This window comes from Contarinia nasturtii, unplaced genomic scaffold (assembly GCF_009176525.2).
Source record: "Contarinia nasturtii isolate CC-2019 unplaced genomic scaffold, AAFC_CNas_1.1 Cnas_scaffold_187, whole genome shotgun sequence".
Classification (NCBI taxonomy): Eukaryota; Metazoa; Arthropoda; class Insecta; order Diptera; family Cecidomyiidae; genus Contarinia; species Contarinia nasturtii.
Genome location: NW_022197544.1, coordinates 2422040 through 2450039, shown reverse-complemented (window position 1 = coordinate 2450039; position 28000 = coordinate 2422040). Strand labels below are relative to the sequence as shown.

Sequence of the window (28000 nt, the reverse complement as noted above, 5' to 3'; positions counted from 1 at the left end):
AAACACACTTTCGACGTTTCAGAACACGAACCAAATGTTCGCTCGCCAGTGTATTGAGCTCAATACATTGAACTCAATATTGACATGACGAATGAAAGTTTATGCTGTACAGCGTCTGTGTTTTTAGACGTATGTTAGTGAATCAAAAAGAAAGAAAGAGAATAATATGATATGATTCAGATATTCAGTTTAGTCAATTTTGTTGAGTGTCTTGTCAAGTTTTTTTTTCTTCTCATCTCTTGTGATTATAAAAACAAAGTAAATATGAAAAAAGTGTTAAATGGAGGAAGGGTTCCTCATTTGTGTGATTTACTAAAATAAGAACATTTCGTACGATAAACAATCAAAAGTTGTGTTCATCGCAAACGCAAACGCGAATCAAAATTTCATTCATTACGAACAACAGCAGTAGTAACAGCGCAACAACAAACCAAAAAAAAAAATTGACGAGAAAGAAAAAAAACCATGCACGAGCGAAAAGAGAAATGAAATGTATTAGAGACTATTTGGTCGAGCCAAGTTCAAATGAAATTAAATGATTGCAATTAACCCGATGTGTGTTTGGGTCGATTGAATGGCTTTCGGTTTGATTTGTCGATTGAATAAAATTGAATATATTGTAAATGTTTTTGTGTCTATGATCATCGAAATCTGGAAGAAAGTTTTCTTAGTGTACATATGACCGACAAGAGAATAGTCACACGTTCGGCTAAATTGTGTTGAGATAGAAAAGTTGTGAGAAAAAAAAATAACACCATTCACAAACGGTCTATGTTCTGCATTGTTTCACAATAGATTTCACAAATAAATGTCAAAATTTGAGCATATTAAATTTGGTGCGGTTTTTTATCGGGTCGAATACACAATTTCATATTCTTTGTATTTCGAGTTCAACGGGCATCCAACTCATTCTCTTTCTTCGTTTCTTGGAATCGGCGAAAAAAAAAGTGTTTCACCGAATCGTGTGAAGAAAACATTGCCACAGTAACGAAGACGACAGTGGCATTGGCCGCGACATTACGTTCAGACTTTCAATTGAAACGCGGTGTACACCGTACAATGTACATTTATGGTCAAAGTGTGGAATCATAATAATGATGATGTTTGATGATGATAACCATTTTACCAAATGAAAATCACTTGATAGGAAATGTGATTATGGCCAACAATGGTATTTGTCATTTGTTAGCAAACTCTTCTAAATCAATACAAAGCATTTATCGAGCTAAGCCATAATAAATCATAGTAAAGCACGAGAGAGAGAGAGAGAGAGAGAGAGAGAGAGAGAACAACGATAGAAACATCAGAAATAGACATTGTCCGCAGTTTTCTTCTTCGTACTCTCTATCTGATTCGGTGGCCATTTCAATTGATTCATTGTAAACGATATTTACTCGCAATCATTTCGACAAAAGAACGAGTTAATAGACCGATATCGTTCCATACTATAGATTTCGATTCGTACTTTACTTCATTTCGTTTCGTTTGATTTCATTTTATTCAATTAGATCAATCAAACCAAAAGAACTATACGTAAAACTGGTTATAGGTATTTATTGGAAAGTGTTGAATGGGGCAACGGCTAATCATAATAATAACAACGAGAAAAAATATTTATATATTATCAATATAAAAGGAAAAAAAAGAAACAAACAAATAATAATATTCCGTGAAGAAGAGAAGCAGAAACAGAAACAAATTTTATTTTAACTGATGAGTCATTAGATGAATTGGTTGAAGGCAAATGAAAAAAAAACAACAAATGAACACATGCACGATGAATGAGATCGAGAAGCAAACGCAGCAACGTAACAACCGCATGCAAAAAGAAAAACAATGAATAAAAAAACGCACACACCAATCATAGTAAGAAGCCGAAAAGTGTGTAAAACTGAAAGTAGTGTGTTGTATATGTCAATTTTGTCGGGCCGACATCGAGAATAAAAGAACGAAAACCGAGAGAGAGAGAGAGAGATTTGTATTTTATTTGTGTGTGTGTGCATCAAATCGTGTAATGTAAATGTATAACTGTTGTACACAAAAAGAAGAGAAGGTCAACAATATCATCCACAGCAGCAGCAGCAGGAGCAGCATCAAAGAAGGCAGCAAGATTTATAGCGAGTAACATCATTATCCATCTCTCAAGCGCAAAAACAAAAACGAAACCGTTTTCGACCAAAAAGCCAAGAATACAATAAATAAATATACCTCAATAAAAATACGCATTACAAACAGCATCTCAAAATCATAACGTGCATACATCTAATATTATGACGGATATGGTGGTTGATTTGGGCTCACTTCCCGACGATATTCGCGAAAAACTTGCCGAACTTGACTTGGAGTTATCTGAAGGTAATTGCACCCATTCAATCGATATCTAGCTATAAGATATTTTAAGGCAAATACAATGGTATGATGTGTGTTTGTTTGTCTCCATTCTTCTACTGTCGCGACCATTGATGCTGATCAATACAGACGGTTGTGCGCATACTTTTTTCAAATAATTGCCATTGTATCAGACACGCGTAACAAAAGTAAACCGATCCAAATTCAATTCCTGTCGAAAATCCATTTTTCATATTTGACTGCTTTGTGAGTGCAGCCGTACAGCTATAGCCGCACACAATGCAGGTGATCATCATTTTCAATGAGCAATTATTGCAGATATTGTTTGGACGTTTGTTTGCGGTGAAAGGCGAATACGCATTCATACTCTCGCACACAAATCAAGCAAAACAAAAACGCAAACAATTAGATGAGGTGAAATGTTGAAGTTAAACATTCTATAATGGATTATTTATGTCAGTTGCAGAAATGTGGCACAATAAAAAGCGATTTCAAGCGGCGCAAATTCAAATAATCACATCAAATCGATATTTATGTGTCTTTTCTGTGTGTTTGAGAAGCGAAAGCGCTACCATTATCACTGTCTCCCTCCCCTTCTCTCTCTATCTCTTTCTCTGACACACACACATACACAAACATCACATTGATATTTGTTCATTAATTAAAGTTCAAAAGTATTAAATCGTCATCCAAATTAATAGAAATTAGATTTAATTAGAGCATTTGTTTGAACAAGTTCGTGTGTGAATGTATTATTATTTTTGAATATTTTGAAAATATCATGGCTGAGAAAGATTCCAGTGCAATGAGACAAATCGATATTTTCATTTAGCAAAAAGTAAAAGCAAATCAGTACCATATCATATACAATGGCGAAAAATTGACATAGAAATGAAAGATAGGGAGTGTAAGAATAGTCTATTGTTGTAGATTTATTGAATCAATTCATTTCCTTGTGTATCTAATCTGCTCCATTTGAAAAAGGGATGCAGGCATTCAGTGTCGTTCCCATTGTATGGATTTCATAATAGTGCCTTCCAAGAACGTTTCGTTTTGGACGGTCTTTAATTAAACCGGAACACTCTGGTACCAGTTCACTCTCGACATGGCCGAATGCCGAACGATGAACACACACAAAAAACTATAACAGGAACACAATAAAAAATATTATAAATAGCATAACTTGAAGCAAAACCAAATCAAATCAAATCAAATAAAGCTGTTCTTGCTAGCAATGTGAATAGAAATAAAAACAACAACAACATTAGTACCAATCGTACACACATCGAAAAGTCGACGGCATGACCATCAAGAAGCTACTAGTGAAGTTGAATAATTTATGAGCATTATAAATGCATATCTGCACGCAGCAAGAGTGCAATCGAAAAGAATGTACTCACACAATTTCGATATATATTATGTTTATGTGAATATGTTCTATTCAAAATGTTATGTGGTCGTGTGTGACGTATGCGCGAGTTGTTTCGTCTTCCGCCTGCCCCTTTTTTTCATCATCTTCATTTTTCTAACTCTATGGAAATGTCTATGGTATTGATATTGTTAAATGCTTGCTTGCCAATAAGCTAAATGTATCTATGTTATGCATCGCTTGTCATTTAGATACTTAGAAGAAGAAAGCAATAGAAGCGAGAAAAAAAGAACAATGATCAGAAATGGCTATAAAATTCACTATGTACTTAACGATTTGGTTGTTTCATATGTGCTATGTAGCGCCCGGTCCCGATGTGCAAAATGGAAAATAATTCCCTGAGATGTGTGTATTTTATGTTCAAGGGAAAACAGCGGGCACACCGATTCGTTCCTCTTGGTGTTCACTCAATAATAGCACGAAAACTCTTTCTTTTATGGCAATCGATTCCATCAATCGACACATACGAACATCATCAACTAATTGACAATTATAGCGAGTTTTGCTTACGAAATTCAAAAAAAAAAAAAATACCAGACAATATATTGAACTAACTGGTCAGTTGAGCTGACAGTACGTTAGCCAGCTAAATGGGCTAAAACAATATACGTTATTGTTTTAATGATGAATCACTTCTCTTGTTTTAATAGAAGTGATTGTTCATTATAACAATAACTTCTATTGTTTTTGTCCATTTAGCTGGCTAACATACTGTCAGCTCAACTGACCAGTTGGTTCAATATATTGTCTGAAAAATACCAACCAGCAACAACACAAGCAATGTGAAAAAAAACCACAGGAAAATCTTTATCATGTAACAACTAATAATGGATTCCCTTCACACTCGTCGTCGATATACTTTTTTACTGTCGGTCTCTCTCTTTCTCTCTATCTCTCTGTCTGTCTTATCGAAACTCTTTTACCTGTTGAAATCATGAACGAGCCGAACTGACAAACGAATGAACAGAAATAAACGTTCTGTGTTCAGATACGATTTTGATGTACAACACAATCGATCGCACTGGATACAATTGAATGCATCGCCTAAAGCATATATATGTGATTTTTTTTTACATCTTTTTGGTGTTTTTCTTCTTATTCGTCTATGTGTTATTTATATTTATTTATTTATTTTACTGCGTTTTTTTAAATAATAATAAGCCGACTTGACTAAATAATTTCTTTTTCGTGTTTTTCGTTTCAGGTAAGCGAACTCTTCTGTGTGTTGTTAGTGATTTTTTCTTTCTTCTTCTTCTTCATCATCTTCAATTTTCCAGTCAACAAGATGAAGTCATTATTATAAGCCCAGGTGAATGAAACTATTTCGTAGATCGTTGTTCGAAAATCTAATTTGACTAATTTTTCTAATTCCCAAAATGCCAATATATTCAGCCAAATTTAAATGGTAGCGCTTCCGAAAACAATGTATATTGTTTGCTATGTTTTTCGCTCACTTTTTAAATATTAATAACATCATCTGCTTCGGATAAAATGACTTATTCATTATTTATTATTATTAAATGATTTTAAACTAGGTTTTGAATTACCAATCGAAATGGCGATTGTTGATGTGCGTGTTTATGTAATTTTTTTCTGGTTCCTATTGGCCGAAAATAAAACCCGGTTAAAGTAGGCCAACAAGGAATATGGAGAAATCGACATGAAACGTTGTCGTCTATTTTTAGTCGTTTTTTTTTCTGGGTTTTTTGCCTTTTGAACGAAATATTAAAAGAAAAAAAGCGAATAAAGCAATGTAATGAATTTTATATGCATATACAGGATGCCGAAAAGCAGCCGTTTCGTAAATTGATATAAACCCAGTTTCAAATTACATTATATTTAAAAACAAAAAAACAAAAACAGATTATGTAGACTAAAGCAGAGCAATTGTTTCTCTCAATATATTTTTTCTGCGCTGATATTTTGTGTCGAGAAAGAGTTATTTTATTCATTTTTCGATATATTTGCTCACTTAGCATTTGTAGCTCTGGTTTGTTTGCATGTAGATTTTTTTTTTCGAGTTTAGATCGTTCCATTGAATTTCAAGTGTATGGCCACGCGTCTCGATTACATCGCGTCACGCACTTAGAGAGACGAGAGGTGCGAGAAAGAGGTATATATAGAGAGAAAGAGCGCAGATGAAGTGCACAAGCACATCGCACTCCCCATTTATGAATCTGTACCGTTTTATGAGACTATCCTCAAATCGTTATTCACAAGCTGCACCGAAAGAGGGACAGAGAGAGGCAAAACGAGTGCTAGAGCAACAAAAAACACACATAAAAGTTCCAATAATTATTGGATTACAACAAAACTAAATAAATAAAAATGATCTGCATAAATTTCAATATTTCGCGCTCACGTCAGTGCGGCAAATACATCGATATTCATATCTCGTGTCTGTTGTGCTCGCAGAGAAAAAAAGGAGCATAATCAAGTAAATACACATAAAAACGTACTTCTTTCTGCTTGGATCGTTTTTTTTCTACTTCTCTCGTTGCTGTTTCTATGCGCTGTTGCTCGTTCATCTCTTCATCAACTTCATTTCAATGCGTTATTTTGAACAGCAATCGTACACTTTTTCACTACCATTTCAATGTTATATTTTCGTTGCCGTTGGTTTGGTTTTTTTTTTTTCGTTCATCATTATTACGTTATGAAAGTTAATTTAATAATATCGCCTATCTATCAGCCATTAAGTCTCAGCAATCACTTATAGACTTTTTGGTGTTGCAGGGCTTTATATACAATATTTTCATGCACTAGTAAACATCCCAAAAGCATACTTTTCTATTTTTAACTTTCTGTTTTATCAAACATCGGGTCTCAACAACATTTTCAATCGACGTGTGGTGCGATTGAGTGCATTTAGCAAAAATACAGAAACCAATGAGACAGACACACAAAAACACCGTCGACATCACGAAAACGCTAAAATTATGCGCCACCACTTTATGTGCTGATACTCATGTTCAGCATTTATACAAAAATCGAATAGACATTTGAATGTCGCTTGTGGCAATTTTGGATTTTTATTTTGTGATTTCAATCGACACTGGCATAGTTTCTACAAAAATATACAGATTTTCCATGTCATCAACTTGATTGGACTGTTTTTTTTTTAATTCCATTCGTTGTATCAACTTGATTTAGAAAAGGATATTTGCAAGAGAGAGAAAAAGCGATACAAGCTCAATTTTCTCATCAAGTAAAATTCATTTGCGATTGCATCGAAAAGAATGAAAAGTTCATTCTATTTAAGATGTTGCGTTTGTGATTTTAAACACAAAATGACACTCTTGCCGCTAGAAGTATTGTTGTTCGGCTGCAAGCGCAAAGTGAATCTTATTCTCGTTGCATTTCGATTTCAATGACCTTTCAATCAGATGGAAGCTAAAATTAAAGGAAGTGCAAAGCGCTTAGCATGATGCCTTTTTTATGAAGTTTTTTTTTTCTTTTAATGGTAACCAAGAACTCGTCGAGTTGTTTCAACTGTGCGCCCGACAAAACCGGATTTCATCTTAAAAATCGTCGTATGCATTCTGCACGATCTCTCACATACACACATTAAATAACTAGTCGCACATCATCAGAGTAAATAAAGGGTTTTTTTTTCATTATAAGTATACAATGCAAAGCTTTGTGACAATTTTTGTTCTCCGTGTCGTTGTGGTATTTTTCTCTTGTCGATCGGAAATGGAAACATTGATACCGAAAAAACAACAACAGCAACAATGTTAAAAAACATATTTTTTTTTTCTCTCTGTCGAATGGCAGTCTTCAATGACATTACCTGTGTGTTCATGTGTGATGAAAAGGCAAATGTAAAATTAGAGCGCGCGTTGGTTGGCGTGCGCGCAAATACGGCCGCGACGATGTTCAAATCATCTTCTTTGCAAAATCGTCTAATAAATCGCAAAACGGTGTGTATGGATTTTGCAGTGAGGACCATTTCAATAGCATCATAAGCATCCGCAACATAGATGCTATGTGTGTTTTATTCAATGCAAGTCTCAGGAGTGTAGTCTCGTGTGCAGACAACATACAGAAAGAGAAGGAGATAGAGAGAGAGAGAACAGTGCTGTGATACTACGTATTGCTGGTGTGTCTAGATAAAATTGTAATGGTATTGGTGCGACTACAAAATACTTGCAAGAAAACCGGATAAGAAAGTTCGTCGCACCGTGCATATACATATATATATGTATATACAGATTCGTTTCTGTTTTTTTTTTCCTCTTATTTATTATTGAGAGTTGAGGTTTAGCCTGCCCATGAGCTCCTCCAGAGTTGGATTTACGATGCTTTTTTTTGCCTTTTTTCCTTTATACTCTTACCTTAGTGCAGTAGAAGAGAGTGTGTCGCTCAATCTCCTCATCGTCGCAAGGTGATATTCTTTGGCGACAGCAATGAGAGCTCTCGAAGTCGATTTGAACGAAGAAGAATAAGCAAAAAAAAAATCCTGATGATTGAACATTTTTCTCATATTTTCGAACAATTCATTTATCAAATATATAAATCGCAACGCACCGTTCAATGCACACAAAAACCGTTTATTCAGTATTGTTGAATAAATTTTTTGTTAGGCTTTTATTCTTGTTAATTCGTTTATTTGTCTAATTTACAACGCGCGTTTTGTCTTTTTTTTTAAATGAAAACTGGATTATGATGGAAAGAAAAAACCAGCAAATGAATATATATATACTAATGGGGCAATGAGCGCAGCACCAAATACAAGCCGTTAAGATGACGCATATGGTTATGGTATCGAATCAACACACAAAAATATATGCTCGCCTACTTGCGCTATGGCAAGAATTTCATGGTGAAAAAAAACCTTGCAGAAAACAAAAACAAAACTAAACGAAGAGATAGAAAAAAAAACATAATCAAATACACACACTTTGCATTAGTTTGTCCTATTGTTTAACGACTGAAAATGCTAAGCGGTAAACCCGTTCAGAATGGCACCCATATAAAAAGCTCTTAAACATTTTATAATTCTTATTATAAATATATATATTCCTCAATATATATAACTATTTCTCAATAATACGATTAATTATTAATAGAATGAATATTAGCCAATAACAATAATAAATAAAAAGAATACTAAAACTGTTCTTCCAATCTAAAAGGTTTGAATGCATAGAATTTCCAATTCATGAGCACGCTTACGCGCGGGGCCCTGGTGAGGAACGCTATTTGTGTGTATTCTTTTTTTTTCCTATGCGGAATATGCTCATAAACATTTTATAATTGCAAAAAAAAAAATGCATTTGGCCATTTTGTGTGTTGTAAAACTACTAATATTTCGTAATTTGAATTGCTGAAAGGCTGATAATTTGCAATCATGTTTTTTCGCCGATGACGACTATGACGACGATGTGTTGTGGTGATTGTTGTTCGCCACAAATTCGACTCAAATATCGAATACTATTTTACCGGAATGAAGGAAAACAAAAACAACAAATATAACGTTAGCAATACAACTCTTTATGATTTATATGTCGAAACCATCAGTAAAAGAAGCAATAACGCGTAAAAGATATTATCACACGGTTAATTTTAAAAATGTGAACGAAAAAAAAAAACAACACACATACGAAATATATGTTTCGCGGGAGAGACCTTGAGAAACATGTAGCAAATGCTCATTTTCTACATAAAAGGCAGATCAGAGGAGAGAGAGACAGAGAAAACATACAGCAAAACAAAACAATAATCTCGCAAACTCTATGAGGTAAATCCATATCTCTGAACCATATATTCTCTCTATCTCTGTGTGTCAGGTATATGCATATACATGTGGTTCGGAGTGCAAAATGCTTTATTTGCCAAATCAAAAGCAACAAAACGAAAAAAAAAAACTAAAATAAATCGATTTATCGTTGAACTACGCGCAAAACAAATCCCTACTATTCGCGGTCGCATACGGCTTAACAACGAACGCGCGCGCACACACAGAATACACAAGTGGAAAGACATCAGTACTTAAAACCATCATTGTGTACGGTGGAATAAGAGACACACAGAATATTATTTCATATATGTATAAAATGCGCTAGGTACTTGATGAACAAACATCGCGAGAGACACACAATTCTGGACCAAAAAGCACATACACACACTTTGTGTGCCTCAAACAACAGCAACAAAAAAATTAACTTAAAACAAAACAAAAACACACCGAATCAAGCAACAGAAATCACATTCAAACACTCTATACACTTACACTTGCATCACACACAACTTGATGTCTTTCGATCTCTTGTTCGCTTACCCGTTTACTCTCTGTTTGTCTTTTGCGCGGCGCGAGCAATAGAGCCACTGTGAGCCTCTCAAGTTGTTGTGGCCGTGTGCACAATCAAATCACGGATTTCTCATATGTACACGATAGACAAGAAACAACTATAACACCGTTTTCAGTTGAAAATTGAACGCCGCACAAGCAAAACGTCAATACACAACACACTCAGATTATTATATTCATTCAATCGTGTATATCTATTTTATCGTTCACTTACGGCATTTACCTGTGCGCACTGTGCTGCTTATATTTTATATTATTTTCGTCGGCGGTGTTCTGTTGTGTGCTTTTTTTTTTATTTCGTTAGTTCGTTCATTTCGTAGTTTGGATGTTGTATATTTAGCTTAATCTTATTTTGGTGTAATAATTTTCAGTTTGATTTTTGTTGTTTTTGTTGTTGTAGTTGATTTTAATTAATTTCCTGCACGGACGGTTTTTTTTGCCGTGAGCACTTTTGGCCTAGCGCTTCGTAAAATTGATATTCATATTGATTTGCACATCTTTGCCGAAATTATGCCCACGAAAATTCGATAGAGATACACAGAGTTAATCTAGTTGAAATTCGCTAGAGTAGAATGAATGAACAGCAAGGGGATGCCAAGCGAATGAGTGAGCAAGTGAATGTGTGTGTGTGCGCGCATCCGTACACCACAATTAAAATCATAATATAATAAAAATCATCAGGTGGAAAACTAGCGATTATTGCCGTTACTCAGGAATTATTGCATCGCATTAATAAATCTTGCATTGATCGCAACAGTGAAATGGAAAAATTGTACAAAAAAACATCATCACTTCAACACAGTGTTGTGTACATCGCAAAATGCTGTTTTCTCTCTCTCTCTCTCTCACACTTGCTGAAAATTGCAATTTGATTTCATATATAGTTTTTTGTCTGTTTTTTTCTTTTTTTTTTTTTTTAATTGCCAAACGATTTTGATTTTTTCGTTTGTTGAAAAACATGAACTGCCGCGCACATAGAATGCATATGATACACGCTACACGAAAATGTGAAATTTCATGCAAACGAAAATAAAATAAATAAATATTCGACAATTTACAAGTTGAAAAAACTCTAGATGGCTGTTTCTTCTTCTTTTGCTTTTTCTCTCACAGCAAATGCCGAAATAGTTGTTGATTGTGCGCTCACAATCGTGCACACCATAAACACACACACACAAACAGCATCTGCAACAAGTTTCATGGGTGCATTCTCCAAAAAAAACAACAATGGTGAAAGACGCTTTTATTGAATTAACATCTTTGGCAGTTTGACTAAAATTCATTTGGAACGCTTCGTTCAATGTATCAATCAACCTCTGCAATTACGGTTGTTGACGTTGTCACTGCGTGATATTGTTTTTGCTTTTCTCCCTCGATATTGTGTGTGTGTGTGTGTTGAACAGAATTTTGTCACTTTTTGCGTATGCGATTTACTTTCGTTTCTCGCCGAAAACAGTTGGAACAAGAATCCCACAGAAAACAAGTTGCGCGCTCGCACATATGCGACAATCAATTTCCCGAAGCAAGTGAAGAGAGAATGAGCATGACAACAGTATACACTGAGAGAGACGAGAAAAAAAATTGTATAAAAATATGTACACAACGAAAAATTAACATGAAATTTGGCGCACGGTTCCTTTTTTGGACATGTGTGCAGTGTATGTTGTTGTTGTTGCTGCTGTGAAGTTTTTTTTATCGATTTTTTTGTAACTTGCTCGCGTTTATGCGTTTATAGTTGTGCAAAAAAAATATGATGATATGATGTAATGCAATTGAAATGCGACATGATTAATGTTGTAACGACTGATTTTGCATCAGTTTCTCGGTTGTGTTTTTTTTTATACTTCGTTTAAATCTTCTCACTCTTGCGCGCGTCTCATTACTTGCAATTTACATGAATGTCTAGTGAATAAAACATGATTGTTGGACGATTATATCGATTGCTAATTTCAGATGTTCATACTTGGTTATTTCATATTGATATATCTCCAATCTTTACGATACACAGATGTTTCTTCATTATCAATCGATTCAATTTATAAATTCATTGCTTTTCCACTGCTGCCCGTTCGCGTTCAGTATGCATGTGTATTTCGGATGGATTCGATAAGATTTTGTTTTTCTCATGTTTTATCCTGTGTGCAATCGAAATAGAGTGGGATCTGTGCTGGATTACGAAAAGAGTGTCATTTTCCATAAATTCATAATAATTCATATGTGTTTGGTGTACAAACATGCAAATTGAGTATGAGATCAAGTGCTGAAGTGACGCAACATTGCATCTAATTGAGAGGCAAATTACATCAATTTAAATGCAATATACGTGAAGCATCTTGCGCACATCATTTCCAAACGCATTGCGCATATAGATAATTTGTTTATAATATGCATGGAAATTTCTCTTTTTTTCATACTTCTTTTCGGAGCATACGAACAAACCAGACACAAGCAATGCTACCAGAACAATTCCAATGTGTTGTATAGTTATGCCATCTCATCATCGCTGAATTTCACTTTCCAATTGAATTATTTTTGAACTTGTTTGCATTTGCAGACGTCAAGCAAGGGGAGAGAAGAAAAAAACTAATAGAAGAAGCGCTTAGTAAAAGTATATTTTTTAATTTGTTAAATTAAAATGAACAACAATGACAACAGCAACAACTATGAAAAAAGTATAAATTACAAATAAAGCATCAAAACTGTTGAAATAATAACCTGTGAACATGTGGAACGTGATAGTGATTAGAAACTTGAATTTAATGAGGACTGAAAAGATAAACAAATATTTAAGCCGATGAGAGAGTGATAATCTTTAAAGATTGACATTGTCAGTCAAATTGTGTTGGCAATTAAATCAAAAGCAAAGAAAATTCATCGTTGAATCGTTCACATTTTCGGCTAAAGTTAATTTACACACGCATAGCACACAAATAAGCAAAAGAAACAAACAAACGAAAAAAAGAAAAAAAAATTAAAAAGATAAACGCAAACGATGAAAGCAATATCATTTGAGGCAATTCGAAATTTGTTGAGAACAAAGAAAAAAAGCGCTGACGATTATGGTGATGCTAGTTTTAAACGGAGCGATTCATTCAAAAGAATTAGTATTCGACGCAGCTATCTGAATCGAGGCCGAAAACGTGCAATACACGCGTCCAAATCAGGCGCGCATAATGCTAATCAAAACGGGAAGAATCATGCAAACACTTCGTCGAATATTGTTGATGCTACTACTATTGGCAATGCGGTTGCTCTGCAGGAGTCTTCGTCACAACGAAATGGTGTTGAAAATAATGTGCCGTTTTCCGAACACCATCATCATCATCAGCAGCAGCAACAACAACAACGACAACAGAAACATTCCCATGTTCAGGTGAATAGTAGTGTTTGTGAGCCAATCAGCATCTCGTCACGCGTTGAGGAAGCGATACAGCAAAATTATCAGCGATGCTCTGAAATCAATGCGAATATAAAAAATGTAAAAAATAAGTCATCAAAAGAATCAATTCGAAACAGTGTGGAAAGTAATGGTACTTTAATGACCAATGCTAATGTTTCTGGTGTTGCAGGTTCTGATGAACGGCTAAAAGTTCAACGTCGCTCAAGCAAAAGCAAACGAAATAAATACGATGAAATGACAACAAGCACCAGTTGCTTCGTAAAGGCGGGCAATATGTTGAAGAAACCGATTGGCACCGGATTGGACGTGACCGCTGCCGATTCAATTGACCGTACAGTTAACATGCGATATTCACATCGTGATCCATTTTTTGAAATTTTACGAAGCTCCGAATGTGAATTTGATCCACATCAAAAGCATCATCGGTTCGTTCATAAGTCTCGATCAAAATCGTTTGCACCAAACGATGATTCACAACAGCAGCAGCATCAGCAGCAGCCGCAACAACAACAACAATATCATCAACAGTCGAACCGAGTCTGTATTCGACAGGCAGGTAGCAATAATAGCAGTAATAATAACATCAATACTAGTTCGAAACGATGCAGCAGCGATTTCGTTAATTTAAATAATGCCAACAACAAAAACAATTACAATAATAATGATAGCATATGGTCAGCGCCGTCATTGACGCAACAACAATTTCAATTGAATCCAGTCAAAAATAAGTCAACATTTAACATATGTAATGAGGATAGTGCACGCAATCCCGAAAATGAAATGCCAAGCTTTGTCATTTTTAAAACGTATTCGAATGAACTGAACTCGAGCGGATACTTGGAAACATGTTTCAATAACACTGACGATGAAAGTAAGAAAGCAAAGGATGTGGCAACACCGCTACAATGTAACACATATACCAAAAAGTACAACGATGTCACGGCAACAATAGCAAATGCTGCTGCTGCAGCCGCTGTTGCCGCTGCTGCCGTCAACCATACTAATTTATCGTCAAGTGGAAAGGGAAAAGGTGTTGTTATACAAATATCAGATTCGGGGTGTAACATTGACAATTTAAGTCATTTACAAATTAAAGAGGCGCTCAATAAAAAAGTGAGCCGTGACTCAGCGCTTGGTGTGGACAATTTACTTGATTATTCGGAAGATGAAACATCGCTCAATGGTAAATTCACATTTGAAATTTATAAGCAAATTCGAACGAATAAAAAGACTGAAGATGATCCATTACATCGGTCAAAATACAAAATGATGAATAGCTATGATAAGAATGGTTTCAAACCATGTTCACATGAAATTGGCAATTTGAATATGTTGGAATCGACGACAACGGCGGCGACGACGACGACGATGACGACGGCACATTGTAAAGCCGAAGCATTGAACGATTCATTCGCATCGATGCACATTTGCGACAAAATCGACAACAATTTCTTTTTGGAACCAGACACACATGAATATAACAATGATGTAAATGTGATACCATATCCGTTACGTATCAAAACAAATCCATTCACCAATCAAAAAGAACCGTATTCAGTGAATTTGGGCCGTGTATGGAAACAATTGAATCTTGGGCAAGACGATCAATCGCTCGAAACATCCATTGAAAAATCAAATGCGAAAATAAAAAACGATTCATTTCGTTCGATATCGTCACATGATTCTGGCTTTAGTTTGACATTGACCAAACAAAAAAGTCTATTCAATCGAAAACAACATAAAAAATCGAAACGTAAATCAAAAGCAACGCTTACACGTGATGGCCAATTTAAAAAGATGCCAGCCTTTCAACCAAATGGAGTGAGACGCAGCAGTAATAACAACAAGAAAAATCAGTTCAAACTACAGCAGCACCAACAACAACAACAATCACCATCAAATTCCAAATTACAACTGAAGCTTGGCAGCAAAGAAGAGTGTAAGAAAGTAACAAAATCAATTAGTTCGCCGAAATGCGGCAGCAACACCAATAGCTCAAATAAAAAGAAGAAATTGGAATCGGTGAAAAATCCATGCGAAACGTTTCTCGATCGTTACTACAGTGAAATTCAACAAAAATTGCAAAAAGATGAAAACAAATCGACCGATTATAGTTTTTCGCAAGAAATAAGTGATCTCGAGGCATTTTTTGAAGAACATTTAAAACGATTGAAGGAGTATTATTTGCAAAAGAAAAGGATCAACGATCAAACGCTCGATGAAATCTGTACTAAATGTGATGGAAAACGTACAGCTGACGACATTCATGCGAAATTAAACGATGTTAAACAAATTGAACCAAATCAACCGGACGATGAATTGGCATTTCGGAGCAATTCAAGCGTATATTTGAGTTCGTATCCAAGTTTTACGAAGAAAATTGTCGAAATCATTCCAAATGATAAAGATGATGGCAATGGCAACGGCAACGGCATTGCCAATGATGATAAAACGAATATTATCATCAAAAATAAATTATCATATGATTTATGCAATGATGCCAATTTCGATTTTCCATATCCCGATAAACGAAATGCCGATCGAACGAATACACGTCGAAAAAATCGCATGTTATATCCAATGAATGAAATACGAATGTCAAATGATTTGGAATACGCTTCGTTAGATTTTAGCTGTAACAAACATTTACAGAATATAAAACATGAATCATCGTCCGCATGGAATAATGCAATGTCCGAATATTTTCAACACGAACAATTTAAACAATTAACCATTGACGATGATTTTTTAAAAGAAAAACAATCAATGATTGTGAATTATAATAGTGCCGGTGAATTTTTATTTGACGATGGCACCGACGATAATGACGATCAATACGAAGACATTTTAAATGAGGACGAATTTACCGAAGATGGTGTGTGCGTGTTGTGTGATAAAATTCAACCGGAATGTGAATGTTCAATGAACCGTAAATTGGCCAATGCCTATTCAATTACACCCGAAACAATTCTGTGCAATTGCATGGGCGCACTGAATACGCCAATGTTGAAACCAAACTATGCTAAGAATAGTAAAACGGTGAAAAAAAGTAGCAACACTGTCGGCAAATGTCGATTAAATGGCAGCCGAAAAGCAAAACGTGGCAAACGAAAAAAATGGTATGCCAGCAAAAATCATTCGCTACGACGTGATTATTGTAAAGTCACAAGTAAGTAATCACTAGCATAAACTTTGCCTTGAATGACAAAAACAACAATTAAAAAAAATGGAAAAATTCATTTGAATTTGATATAAATATTTAATTCGCCCTTCCCCCGCAATTGCAATGCATGAAGACCGTTTTTTTTAACATTCCGCGTATGAGATATTTTTCGAGCATGTGCAATGTGAAGAAGAAGATGAAAAATTCCATTTAATATATATGTATATACTTCTGTTGAATATTAATTGATATTTGAAATTAAAAAAAAACCCAGACATTGATGCTTCATTTCTTTATGAACTAATTTATGTGAGGTTAACCATGAAGTAAATTAGTTTTGGTAAACAAGAAACGAAGCAACTAAAAAATGATACAAAAATCGAAAACCGCACAACGGTTAAAAGATAATCACGCTTTGTCTTGATTATAAATTTCGAACAACGATTAGGAAATGTTTCATTCATCAACCTTGTGTTTTTGTGTTGAATAAGTTTTTTGAACATTTTCAAAATGGAAATTAATTGTAAGCATTAATTCGATCATATTCTTTTAGGCGACATCACTCAAAAAGGGTTCGAAAAGAAACGAACACGGCTGCTACAGCCATATCTACCAAAAAATCCGCCATCAAGTAAGTGTAGCAAAACGATGTTGATTAATTTAAATTGACAAACTGTTTTCTGTCATGTTTGCGTCTATCTATCACAACGTCATTTTTTTTTTCATCTTGCTTCTAGATGACGGTTATTATAATCTGCAAAAAAATAGTGGAGGAAGCAGTGGTGGTGGCGGCGGTGGTAACAATATAGTTAATAGTGAGGGCTACAGCTATGTAGATGAAGTGCCATCACTTCAATCGACGCAACATCGTCAACAGCAACAACAACAAAAATCAACGTCCTCATCACACCGCGATCAGCAGGCACAAAATCGAGCCCGAAGAGCACAGCGACGTGTTACGCACAATGAAAAGCGATACCATTCTGGTAAGTGAACCGAACCAAATCAAAAACGATTATTATTATTGCAAAAACAACATAAATACAAACATCGTCCAAATCAAAGAGCGATTAATTCAAACAAACAAAAAAATATAATATAGCTGATCAGAAAGATTAGACAAATAGAAATTCATAAATGGGAGTTCTATTCTGCATATCGCTAAACAACAAACATACATTTATAAATATATTATTCAATGGCCAACTCCATGCCAAAAATGGAAAGTGAGAAAGATAACGCTTTGTGTTGTTTATGGAATAAGTTTATTTAATCGATTAATTTATTATTGAGTGAGAATAATGTTTGGATGTTTTTTTTGACAATACACTGGTTGTTCATTGTTATGTTAATTGAATGAGCGGAAAAAAATGTTTTATATTATATATATTTCGACGGCCCACGCAAAACGAAACGATTGCGTGTCATTTTTTTGTTGTTCGTCTTGGGCTTTGCCTCGTACAGTTTGGTACGCCTTTGTGACGCGATTTTTTTTTTCGGTTGTTGATTTGTCTTGTCTTGTCGAGTGTCGATACAAATTAGTTCAAATATATTTCGAAAATCTAATTCATTTCTTGTTTCAATTTTTTGTTTGGTTGGTGTTTTTTTTCTCTCTCTCTCTCTCTCTCTCTCTCTCTCTATCTCTCTATTCACCTTGACGATTGATGGTGTAGAAGTCAGACAGGAGGCTGTGCAGCAAGCACTGGCTGCATTGAAAAATCGACCGAAACCCAGTTTGCCAATGCCATCGAAACGTAGCTCCGTACTCAATCGAAGCCCGGATCGAAATCGCGACGACACAGGTAACAAACATAAAACAAATTATATTTCCTTATAATTCTTTGTATGTCTGCCTCTTTCTCCATCCCTCTGTCATTTTGTGTCGTAGAACAAGTTTATTTTTTTTTTTGCATTTTAAACTGAAACAAGTTTCATTCAATTATTCATGAATCATGATCTCGACATCGCACAATGAGAACAGATAAAATATATGTATAGTATAGCATAATAGAAAAGTCATGAAGCTGAAAAATGAAAATTGAAAACAGAACAATCCCAAATGTACTCACCACACTTTGCAAACTGCAATATAAATGAGATTTCATATAAAAAAAAACTTGTTCACTTGACGGCACTTGTAATTCAGACTATTTGACATATACACACATACAAACATATATCGAAATATCTTATGCTTTATTTGTCATATATTTCTTTTTGTTATGCATAGCAGATTCTAGTTCAGACGACGCTTCGATACCTGAGGAGCGAATAGCAACACCAGACCGAGAATACAACTACCCACGGGATCATTTGTGCAATTCCAGAGATAAAATTAAAATGCCATCACAACGAGACAATTCCGAACGTCGACACCAAAATAATGTATCAGAACGGAGACCACAAAATTTACCACCACCGGTAAAAGTTTTTACACGAAATATACATTCAAATTCATATCGAATTCGAAAATTCATACATTTCAAATAACCAATCTGTCTCTGTCTCTCTCTTTCTCTCTCCATCTTTCTCTTTGATTCATTTACATTATAAATTACAGCAGTCTATGTCAGATACGTCAAGTACTGGATCACCACCGGCTGTGCACCGAAATAATAAAAATAGTGGTTACGATTTGACTGACGTACCTGATTTCCAACAGCCACATGTTCGGCCATGTAAGACATTTTGATTATATAATATACCGACCGATAATTTCTCTCGTTCGTGCAACATTTTCTATCGACGGTGATTTTAAAATTGATTGTCTTTTTGACAGATGCTGCCCCGGATATAACTCAATTTAATAACACTCGGCGAGGAGCTGATCGTGTTACACGATATGTCAATGTTTCACAAACGGATGCTGGAGATACAGGTACGACCGAAACGATTTATATTAGGTCGATGAATGAACATGAATAATATTCAATATGATTTATTTTATTTGTTTGTTTCGTTGTTATTCGATGAAAAAAAAAGGTACAACGGGTCGATGGAAGGTGTCAGCCAAAATTCAGCAATTATTGAATACATTAAAACGACCGAAACGTCGTCCATTGCCTGAATTCTATGAGGATAATGATATTGAATTAGAAATTGCAGCTAATCCAAAGGATCCAAATGCACCAAAACCAGAAGGTTTAACAATGACACCGGTGCATGGTGAACAGCTAGTCGTACCATCGGGTTTACCTCGAACACTTGAGGCAGCATTACAACGTTACGGGTCTAGTTCATTTAAAGCGCCAATGGCCACCGTTTTGGATCCAAATGGAAAAAATTTAACAACAACATTAACATATGGAAAATTACTATCGCGAGCTATGAAAATTGCTTATGCTCTGTCAACAAAAGTGTTTAGCAAAGGACCTGAATCGATTACATTGAAAGCCGGCGATACAGTTGCCTTGGTTTATCCAAACAATGATCCATTAAAGTAAGTAAAAACTGTGTGTGATTCACTGTAAATACCGATACAAGTAACAATGAGTAACAAATGATTGTTCAATGTGTAGGCGATCATGTGACATGAACTACTTAAATTAAATGATTGGTGTGCGTGTTTTTTTAAATTTAAATCTCTTTTTTTTTCCTTCATCGAAACAGTTTTATTACAGCTTGGTACGGCTGTATGTTCAGAGGATTGGTACCATTGCCAATTGAATTACCATTGTCTAGTTCCGATTCGCCGCCACAACAAATTGGCTTTCTACTGAGCTCGTGTGGTATTCAAGTTGCGCTCACATCCGAAGCGTGCTTAAAAGGTTTGCCAAAATCAACGACTGGTGAAATCGCAAAACTCAAAGGATGGCCACGTTTGCAATGGTTTGTTACGGAACATTTACCGAAACCACCAAAAGATTTCAATGTCAATAATGCCCGTGTGAATGAAGATGGCAATGCATATATCGAATACACGACTGATAAAGAGGGCAGCGTAATGGGCGTTACAGTTAAACGTGAAGCAATGATGAATCATTGTCGTGCTCTAACTATGGCCTGTCATTATACGGAAGGCGAAACCGTTGTTTGTGTGCTGGATTTTAAACGAGAAGTTGGTCTTTGGCACAGTGTTTTAACATCCGTTTTAAACGGCATTCACGTTCTATTCATTCCATATGCACTCATGAAATTACGTCCATCATCCTGGATGCAATTGATTACAAAATACCGAGCATCATGTTGTTTGGTTAAAAGGTAAGTATTTATTTATTTTTTAATCATAATAAATGATATCTTACAACTATAACTATATTCTAGCCGTGATTTGCACTGGGGTTTATTAGCTACTAAGGATCACAAAGACATTTCATTGTCATCATTGCGCATGCTTTTGGTTGCGGACGGTGCAAATCCATGGTCATTGTCCAGTTGTGATCAATTCTTGAGTGTATTTCAAGCGAAAGGCCTTCGACCAGACGCTATATGCCCATGCGCCAGCAGTTCTGAGGCATTCACCGTTTCATTGCGTCGACCTGGACGCGGAACACATGTAAGTTTTTTTATTTTCATAAATATTAAATCAAACTGGAGCTTGCTAGAAAGAAAGAAAGAAAAAATGCTGATTCATATATTTATAATAATATTTGCAGGGTGGCTTTAGTCAATCAGCTACTGGCCGTGGTGTATTATCAATGGCAGCACTTTCGCATGGTGTTGTGCGTGTCGATTCGGAAGATTCATTGACATCGTTAACACTGCAAGATTGCGGTCAGGTTATGCCTAGCGCAAATATGGTCGTTGTACGATCAGAAGGTCCGTCTGTTCTGTGCAAAACAGATCAAGTTGGTGAAATTTGTGTAACATCAGGTGCAACTGGAAATACGTATTTCGGTTTAGAAGGAATGACCAATTCCACATTCAAGGTGCAACCATTAATCGAAGAGCCGGATTCAAAGTCAGAGAGTTCGGTTGTGGTTACCAAACCCATTGGTGATGATAAAAATTACGTAAGAAGTGGATTGTTGGGCTTTTTGGGTCCCTCTGGCCTAGTATTTATTTGTGGTAGCCGAGACGGTTTGATGACTGTCACTGGTCGAAAACATAATGCTGACGGTAATTAATGTTTGATGACATTTTTGTCAATATCCGAAAGCGTTAATCATTTTATGGTTTTCTTTTCATCGACAGATATAATCGCAACCGTTTTAGCTGTCGAACCAATGCGTTTTATTTATCGTGGACGAATTGCTGTGTTCAGCATAAAAGTATTGCGTGATGAACGTGTATGTGTTATTGCCGAACAGAGACCCGACTGCTCCGAAGAGGAATCGTTCCAGTGGATGTCACGCGTACTGCAAGCCGTCGATTCGATTCATCAAGTCGGAATTTATTGTTTAGCTCTAGTCCCGCCAAATCATTTACCAAAAACGCCATTAGGTAATTTTACTGATTCAATGTGAAAACAAGCATCTCTTCAGTCTGCAATAAGATACATTTTTCAATATTTTTTTTTTTTTTTTTCGTACGTTCTTCGTTAAGGTGGCATTCATTTGTGCGAAGCTCGACGAAGATTTTTAGAGGGTTCATTGCATCCAGCTAATGTATTAATGTGCCCACATACATGTGTAACCAATTTACCAAAGCCACGAGAATTGCATCACGGTAATTGTTTTCCATCAATTCTATTGCGTTTGCACATCAATTTTGTACTGTAGATATCGGAGTCTCGGACACGACAAGAAGCATCGCGGTAACAAATATATCGTGGTCGATTTATTGCATCCATGCATATCCGAGAGGATGCTCCGTCTCGTATGAGTTTCATTTTATGTAAATTTATTCAATCGAAGAAATTTAGATTGATTATTGCCTGATACATAAGCAGGCAAAAACGAGGTTAAACAAACTCATTCGATTGTTCCATAGAAATTTTCTTTGGAAAAATTCTTCACAGCCGATCTCAACAAAACCAAATAATCATTAAATCGATTTTACATAATTAATTTTCGGTTGTTTATAATATTTAAAATATTTCAAATAATTAATCGATTTTTGAGTCTTAGGGAATCGAATTCGAATTCCTTTAACCTCTGATGATCCTCCAGTTTTTGTATGTTTGAGTGCGGTAAATCGATGTTTAGATTGCACACGGCATTGAGTATGCGATCTTACTTTTTTTTCACAAACTAACACCCTCTTTTTTCAACATTTCGTTAAATAACCGCATCCTCTTTGTAAAAAGTCGCCATTTTTATTCTTTTTGAACAAAAATAATTCATTTTTTGAACGATTGCTTTTCGATTAGATCGCATTGGAACGAGTTGCAAAATCTGCGCTAAGTTCCATATCAATTTTCTTTTAATCATTTTCATTTCAACTGGATCCCAACCAATGAATTTTCTGTTCGTACTAATCACCATCCTCATCCGCACAATGTGCACCGTCAATTATTTTAAAACAAAAAAACAAATGGAATCGCCTACTTGCAATCAAATAAACACTGTCGCATTTGACACATAACACCAAACTGACACAGAAAATTATCGCATCATTCTGCATTGAAATGTGGGTTGAAAAAATAAAAACTTTAAACCACTTTCAAAAACCGATTCCAATAAGCTTCGTTTAATTTAAATCAATGATACTATTTCAATGCAAAATGCCACAATCACATTTAATACACGCGCACCCAAACGCCTTTTTGAAAATTTTACAAATAATTTGAGAGATAAAGAGAAAACATTACCAATTCCGAACACAATACTCAATTTGCACAATTGATTCTATTCATTCCCAAAGTCCGCAATAATTTCATAACTCTTGCTTCCAATCATTCATTATTTTTACCGTTACCACCACCATCACCATTCACACATCACATAAAACTTAACATTTAACACCTAACACACAAACTTTCATTCAACTCTCTCTCACATACACATATATACATACACACATACACTCATTACACGTGACAAATCTTGACATATTTTGACTCCGCCATTTCCGATATGAAAAACATAAACCACAATAAAAAAAAAACAATTAGGCGCACTCCAAGCAACTCAAAATACTGGAAGTTCATCTGGATGTGTTACAGACACATCGGTTGGTCCGGCATCGGTCATGGTTGGAAATTTGGTGCAAGGCAATCGTTTGGCTGTAGCTCAGGGAAGGGACATCGGATTCTCCGACGATGGTGAACGAAAGGTGCAGTTCAATTACTCTCATTTTATGATTATTTCATTTAAACAATTTTTTTTAACATTATCTAGCATCAACTAATCACTGGCGTTCTGAGATGGAGAGCAAATTCATCGCCTGATCATGTATTGTTTACGCTTCTCAATTCGAAAGGTAATTTCTGAACTGTGTTCAATCGCGTAATTAATCTTAGTGATAATTCAAGAATAAACAACAAAAAAAATCTCATTGAAATCTATGATTCAGCAAAATTCGATTGATTAAAATGCTTACCAAATAAATTCAATTCATTTCGTTTAAATGTAGGCGCAATAGCAAAGACCCTCACATGTTCGGAGTTGCATAAGCGTGCCGAGAAAATCGCAGCATTGTTACAAGAGCGTGGAAAAATCAATCCAGGCGATCATGTTGCATTGATCTTTCCGCCTGGTTTGGATTTGATTTGTGCATTTTATGGTTGCTTATATTTGGGCGCAACACCGGTCACAATTCGACCGCCGCATCCACAAAATTTAATAACCACATTGCCAACAGTTCGAATGATTGTCGATGTATCAAAAAGTGGCATCGTTCTATCAATTCAAAGCATTATCAAATTGCTCAAAACACGCGAAGCAGCCGCATCGATCGATCCAAAAAGTTGGCCACCAATTCTTGACATCGATGACAATCCAAAACGAAAATTGGCATCAATTGCGAACAGTTCGTTAGACTCGACCGCATATTTGGATTTCAGTGTATCGACATGCGGCCGACTGAGCGGTGTTATTATGACGCATAGGTTAGTTAATTGGTGCTAAATGCTATTATTTAATTATCGTTTGCGATATTATTCGACAAACATTGATGACATGAATCAATTAACCCGAATACTTAATGATTATTTATTTATTTTTGTGTGTGCCTTAGATCATTGTCGAGTGTTTGTGCTAGTTTGAAATTGGCATGTGAATTATATCCGAGTCGTCATGTGGCTTTATGTTTGGATCCATATTGTGGTCTTGGTTTCATCATGTGGACATTAATCGGCGTATACAGTGGTCATCATTCATTATTAATTGCACCGTATGAAGTTGAAGCGAATCCCAGTCTATGGTTGAGTACATTGTCACAATATCGTGTGCGAGATACATTCTGTTCATATGGCGTCATTGAATTGTGCACAAAAGCACTAAGCAATTCAATTCAAATGTTGAAACAACGCAATATCAATCTTGGATGCGTACGAACATGTGTTGTTGTTGCTGAAGAACGACCACGCGTTCAATTGACACAACAGTTCTGTAAACTGTTCCAAGCATTAGGATTAAACACACGATGTGTATCGACATCGTTTGGATGTCGTGTTAATCCAGCAATTTGTGTGCAAGGCGCCAGTTCGGCCGAAAGTGCTCAAGTATATGTTGATTTACGAGCACTTCGCAATAATCGCGTGGCACTTGTGGAACGTGGCGCACCAAATAGTTTATGTTTAATCGAATCAGGTAATTTATAAGAGACAAAAAAAATCTTGCATCAATTGTGTATTATAGCCAACATTAAAAAAACTAATTTCCAAACATTTCACAAAAAAACAACAACAGGAAAACTCTTACCCGGAGTAAAAGCAATCATTGCCAATCCAGATACAAAAGGTCATTGCGGCGATTCGCATTTAGGTGAAATTTGGGTACAATCACCACACACAGCTAACGGATATTTCACCATTTATGGTGATGAAAAAGACTACAACGATCATTTCAATGCCAAATTGGTGACTGGTGCAACGACTGAAGTATATGCACGAACTGGCTACTTGGGATTCTTGCGCCGCACCGAATGCTCACAAGCATCATCAATTCTCGATGAGGTAAAAATTATAAATGAAAATAGAAACTGGCCAACGAAACTCATGTGGATCGATTTGATTTTTTTTCTTGTATTTATCTTTAGACAACGCCAAGCATAGCAAGCCGTGACAGTGATACCGAATCATTACATTCACAGGGCACTATTCATTCACAAAATGCACCGGGTAGTGGTGGTGGTAATGCCAGTTTCAATAATGAGCATGAATTACACGATGCCGTTTATGTGGTTGGTGCAGTTGATGAAGTAATTACATTGCGTGGCATGAACTATCATCCAATTGACATTGAAAATTCAGTCCTGAGATGTCATAAAAAGATTGCCGAATGTGCAGTGTTCACATGGACCAATTTGCTTGTCGTTGTCGTTGAACTCGATGGCAATGAATCCGAAGCGTTGGATTTGGTTCCACTTGTTACAAATACGGTACGTTTGTCATAAAATCAAAATCGTTCGAATAGAAAATGGATGCGAAATGTCTATATTGAAAATATTTAATTGCAGGTTCTCGAAGAGCATCAGCTTATTGTTGGCGTTGTTGTGGTAGTAGATCCGGGCGTTGTTCCGATCAATAGTCGTGGTGAAAAACAACGAATGCATTTGCGTGATGGTTTTCTGGCCGATCAATTAGATCCTATTTATGTAGCGTACAATATGTAATTTAAATTTACGCAACTTTAACCGAAACTATACCCAAAGGCAGCCAGATAAGCAATTAGTAAACAAAAAAATGAAGTAGAAAAAAACAAGCGAGAGACAAACGGCGAAAATACGCAAATACAAAGAAATCAACAGCAATTAACAACAACAACACACAAACAATACATAACAACAAGAAGAAAAACAAAATACCAATAAATTAAAACAAATACGTAGTATATTGTAAAATCAGAAATGAAATAGCAATTAGGATAGAATTTGACATCTTTCCGTAGGCAAATATATTCCATGTACAATGGCAATGTGAAACATGGAATTTTATAACAATGACTATAACAACGAACATACAGCACACAGACACAACATGGCAGCTTCAAGAAAGCAACATATTATATATATAATATACATTAAGCATATGCGGCAGCACAAAAAAAATCTCATTTTACAAATTAAAGGGAATAGAAAAAAGAACGAAAAAAATCTACACTTAAACATAAATATATATGGAAATGTAATCCGAAAAAAGTGTATCTAGTTTCTGACACAATTATTCTCATCTCATTTGATCGGGCTTTCTTTTCTGTTGTTCGTTGTTATTAGTATGAGTCATTACATTATCCAAGCAACAAATATCTCTTACTAAATATAGTAACCTCATTATGAATTGCATGATAATTATTTACAAATCATAAATTACCCCAAATGTCTCCCTCCCAAAAAAAAACTTTTTTTTTCGCACTCGTCCTTTCTTTTGAAAGAAAAAAAGAATGCGACGGATTTAGATTAACTAATTTGATGAAAAATGAATGCATAACGGATAAATCTTTTTTATGTTTCCATTTCCTTTTCTTTTCATTTCACTTTTTTTTTGGTGTTCCTCCATTTGTCTTTGTTTTGATTGAATTTGTTTATTTTTTTTATGTGATATTATATGAATTCTGATTCTGCAATAATTTAAAGAGAAAGAAGAGAGAAAAAAAAAAAGAAACATGTAATTGGTCTTTTTTTTTAAAAAAAATCACTTATTCATTTAGTCACAGTAGTAATTATTTCCAAATTTCTGTACTAAGTAGTAAGGAAGTAAGTAAAAGGAATGTCAATAGAGTAAAATGCATGCACAATAAAAATCCAAATGAAAGAAGCAAAAAATGCGCCACACAAACATACACACATTATACAGTAATTACGGCGACCAAAAGTCACAAAATCGCCACAATGACACATTTTTTTCTGCATGTGTTTTGCTATTTATTTCATAATGTCCTGAATTCCTTGATAATAATAAATTTACATATTGAAATATATAAAAAAAAAAACATTTTTCATTCAGTATACTATTTAGTGCCCTGTGTCAAAGCCATTGCAATCTTCTTTTTTTCCTTTATACACGGCTTTTTAGCTTAGATTATCCATTTTTTCATTCTCACACTTTTGAGACTGGTTTAATGTGCACATTCACATCACATTCAAGCAAAATTTAATCGAAATCCTTTTCACCAGGTATTTTTGGAACATGATTTTCATTTGTATGGCCTATAACACACACACATAGCTTAGGTTCATTAGGATATCGGTAGATTTTCTAAGAAATTCCATTTCATTATATGAATTTAGTTGATAGAGAGATTTCAAAACAAATTAATCGATTCATTTAACGGTGTAGAAGGGAAACAAAATAGGCCAATTAGC

At 35.3% G+C, this 28000-nt stretch overlaps 1 protein-coding gene across 10 annotated transcripts; it reads left to right on the top strand.

Moving 5' to 3' along the window:
• The first annotated feature begins 98 nt into the window (after window positions 1-98).
• LOC116336845 (disco-interacting protein 2) lies at window positions 99-26975 on the top strand. 10 transcript variants are annotated; one of them, XM_031761005.1, is made up of 21 exons: window positions 99-258; window positions 1550-2355; window positions 17208-17285; window positions 17392-17640; window positions 18328-18456; window positions 18885-19075; window positions 19215-19332; window positions 19434-19532; window positions 19637-20093; window positions 20264-20854; window positions 20918-21149; window positions 21250-21712; window positions 21788-22036; window positions 22139-22261; window positions 23649-23809; window positions 23875-23956; window positions 24110-24584; window positions 24713-25287; window positions 25387-25652; window positions 25736-26077; window positions 26156-26975. In XM_031761005.1, the coding sequence occupies exons 2-21, from the start codon at window positions 2271-2273 to the stop codon at window positions 26309-26311; spliced, it is 5121 nt and encodes a 1706-aa protein (XP_031616865.1). In that variant the 5' UTR covers window positions 99-258; window positions 1550-2270; the 3' UTR covers window positions 26312-26975. The 10 variants fall into 10 exon arrangements, with proteins under 10 accessions (XP_031616865.1, XP_031616863.1, XP_031616866.1 ...); XM_031761003.1 differs by having other exon boundaries at window positions 1509-2355; XM_031761006.1 differs by lacking the exon at window positions 99-258 and adding an exon at window positions 271-492.
• The last annotated feature ends 1025 nt before the right edge of the window (window positions 26976-28000 follow it).

Bases quoted from the DNA above. Each gene is read 5' to 3' on its own strand.
- LOC116336845 (XM_031760998.1), top strand. From the start codon at position 13,084: ATGAAAGCAATATCATTTGAGGCAATTCGAAATTTGTTGAGAACAAAG. The intron at 19,076-19,214 runs GTAAAAGTTTTT...TATAAATTACAG, and splicing joins CACAAAATTTACCACCACCG to CAGTCTATGTCAGATACGTC. The intron at 19,533-19,636 runs GTACGACCGAAA...TGAAAAAAAAAG, and splicing joins AACGGATGCTGGAGATACAG to GTACAACGGGTCGATGGAAG.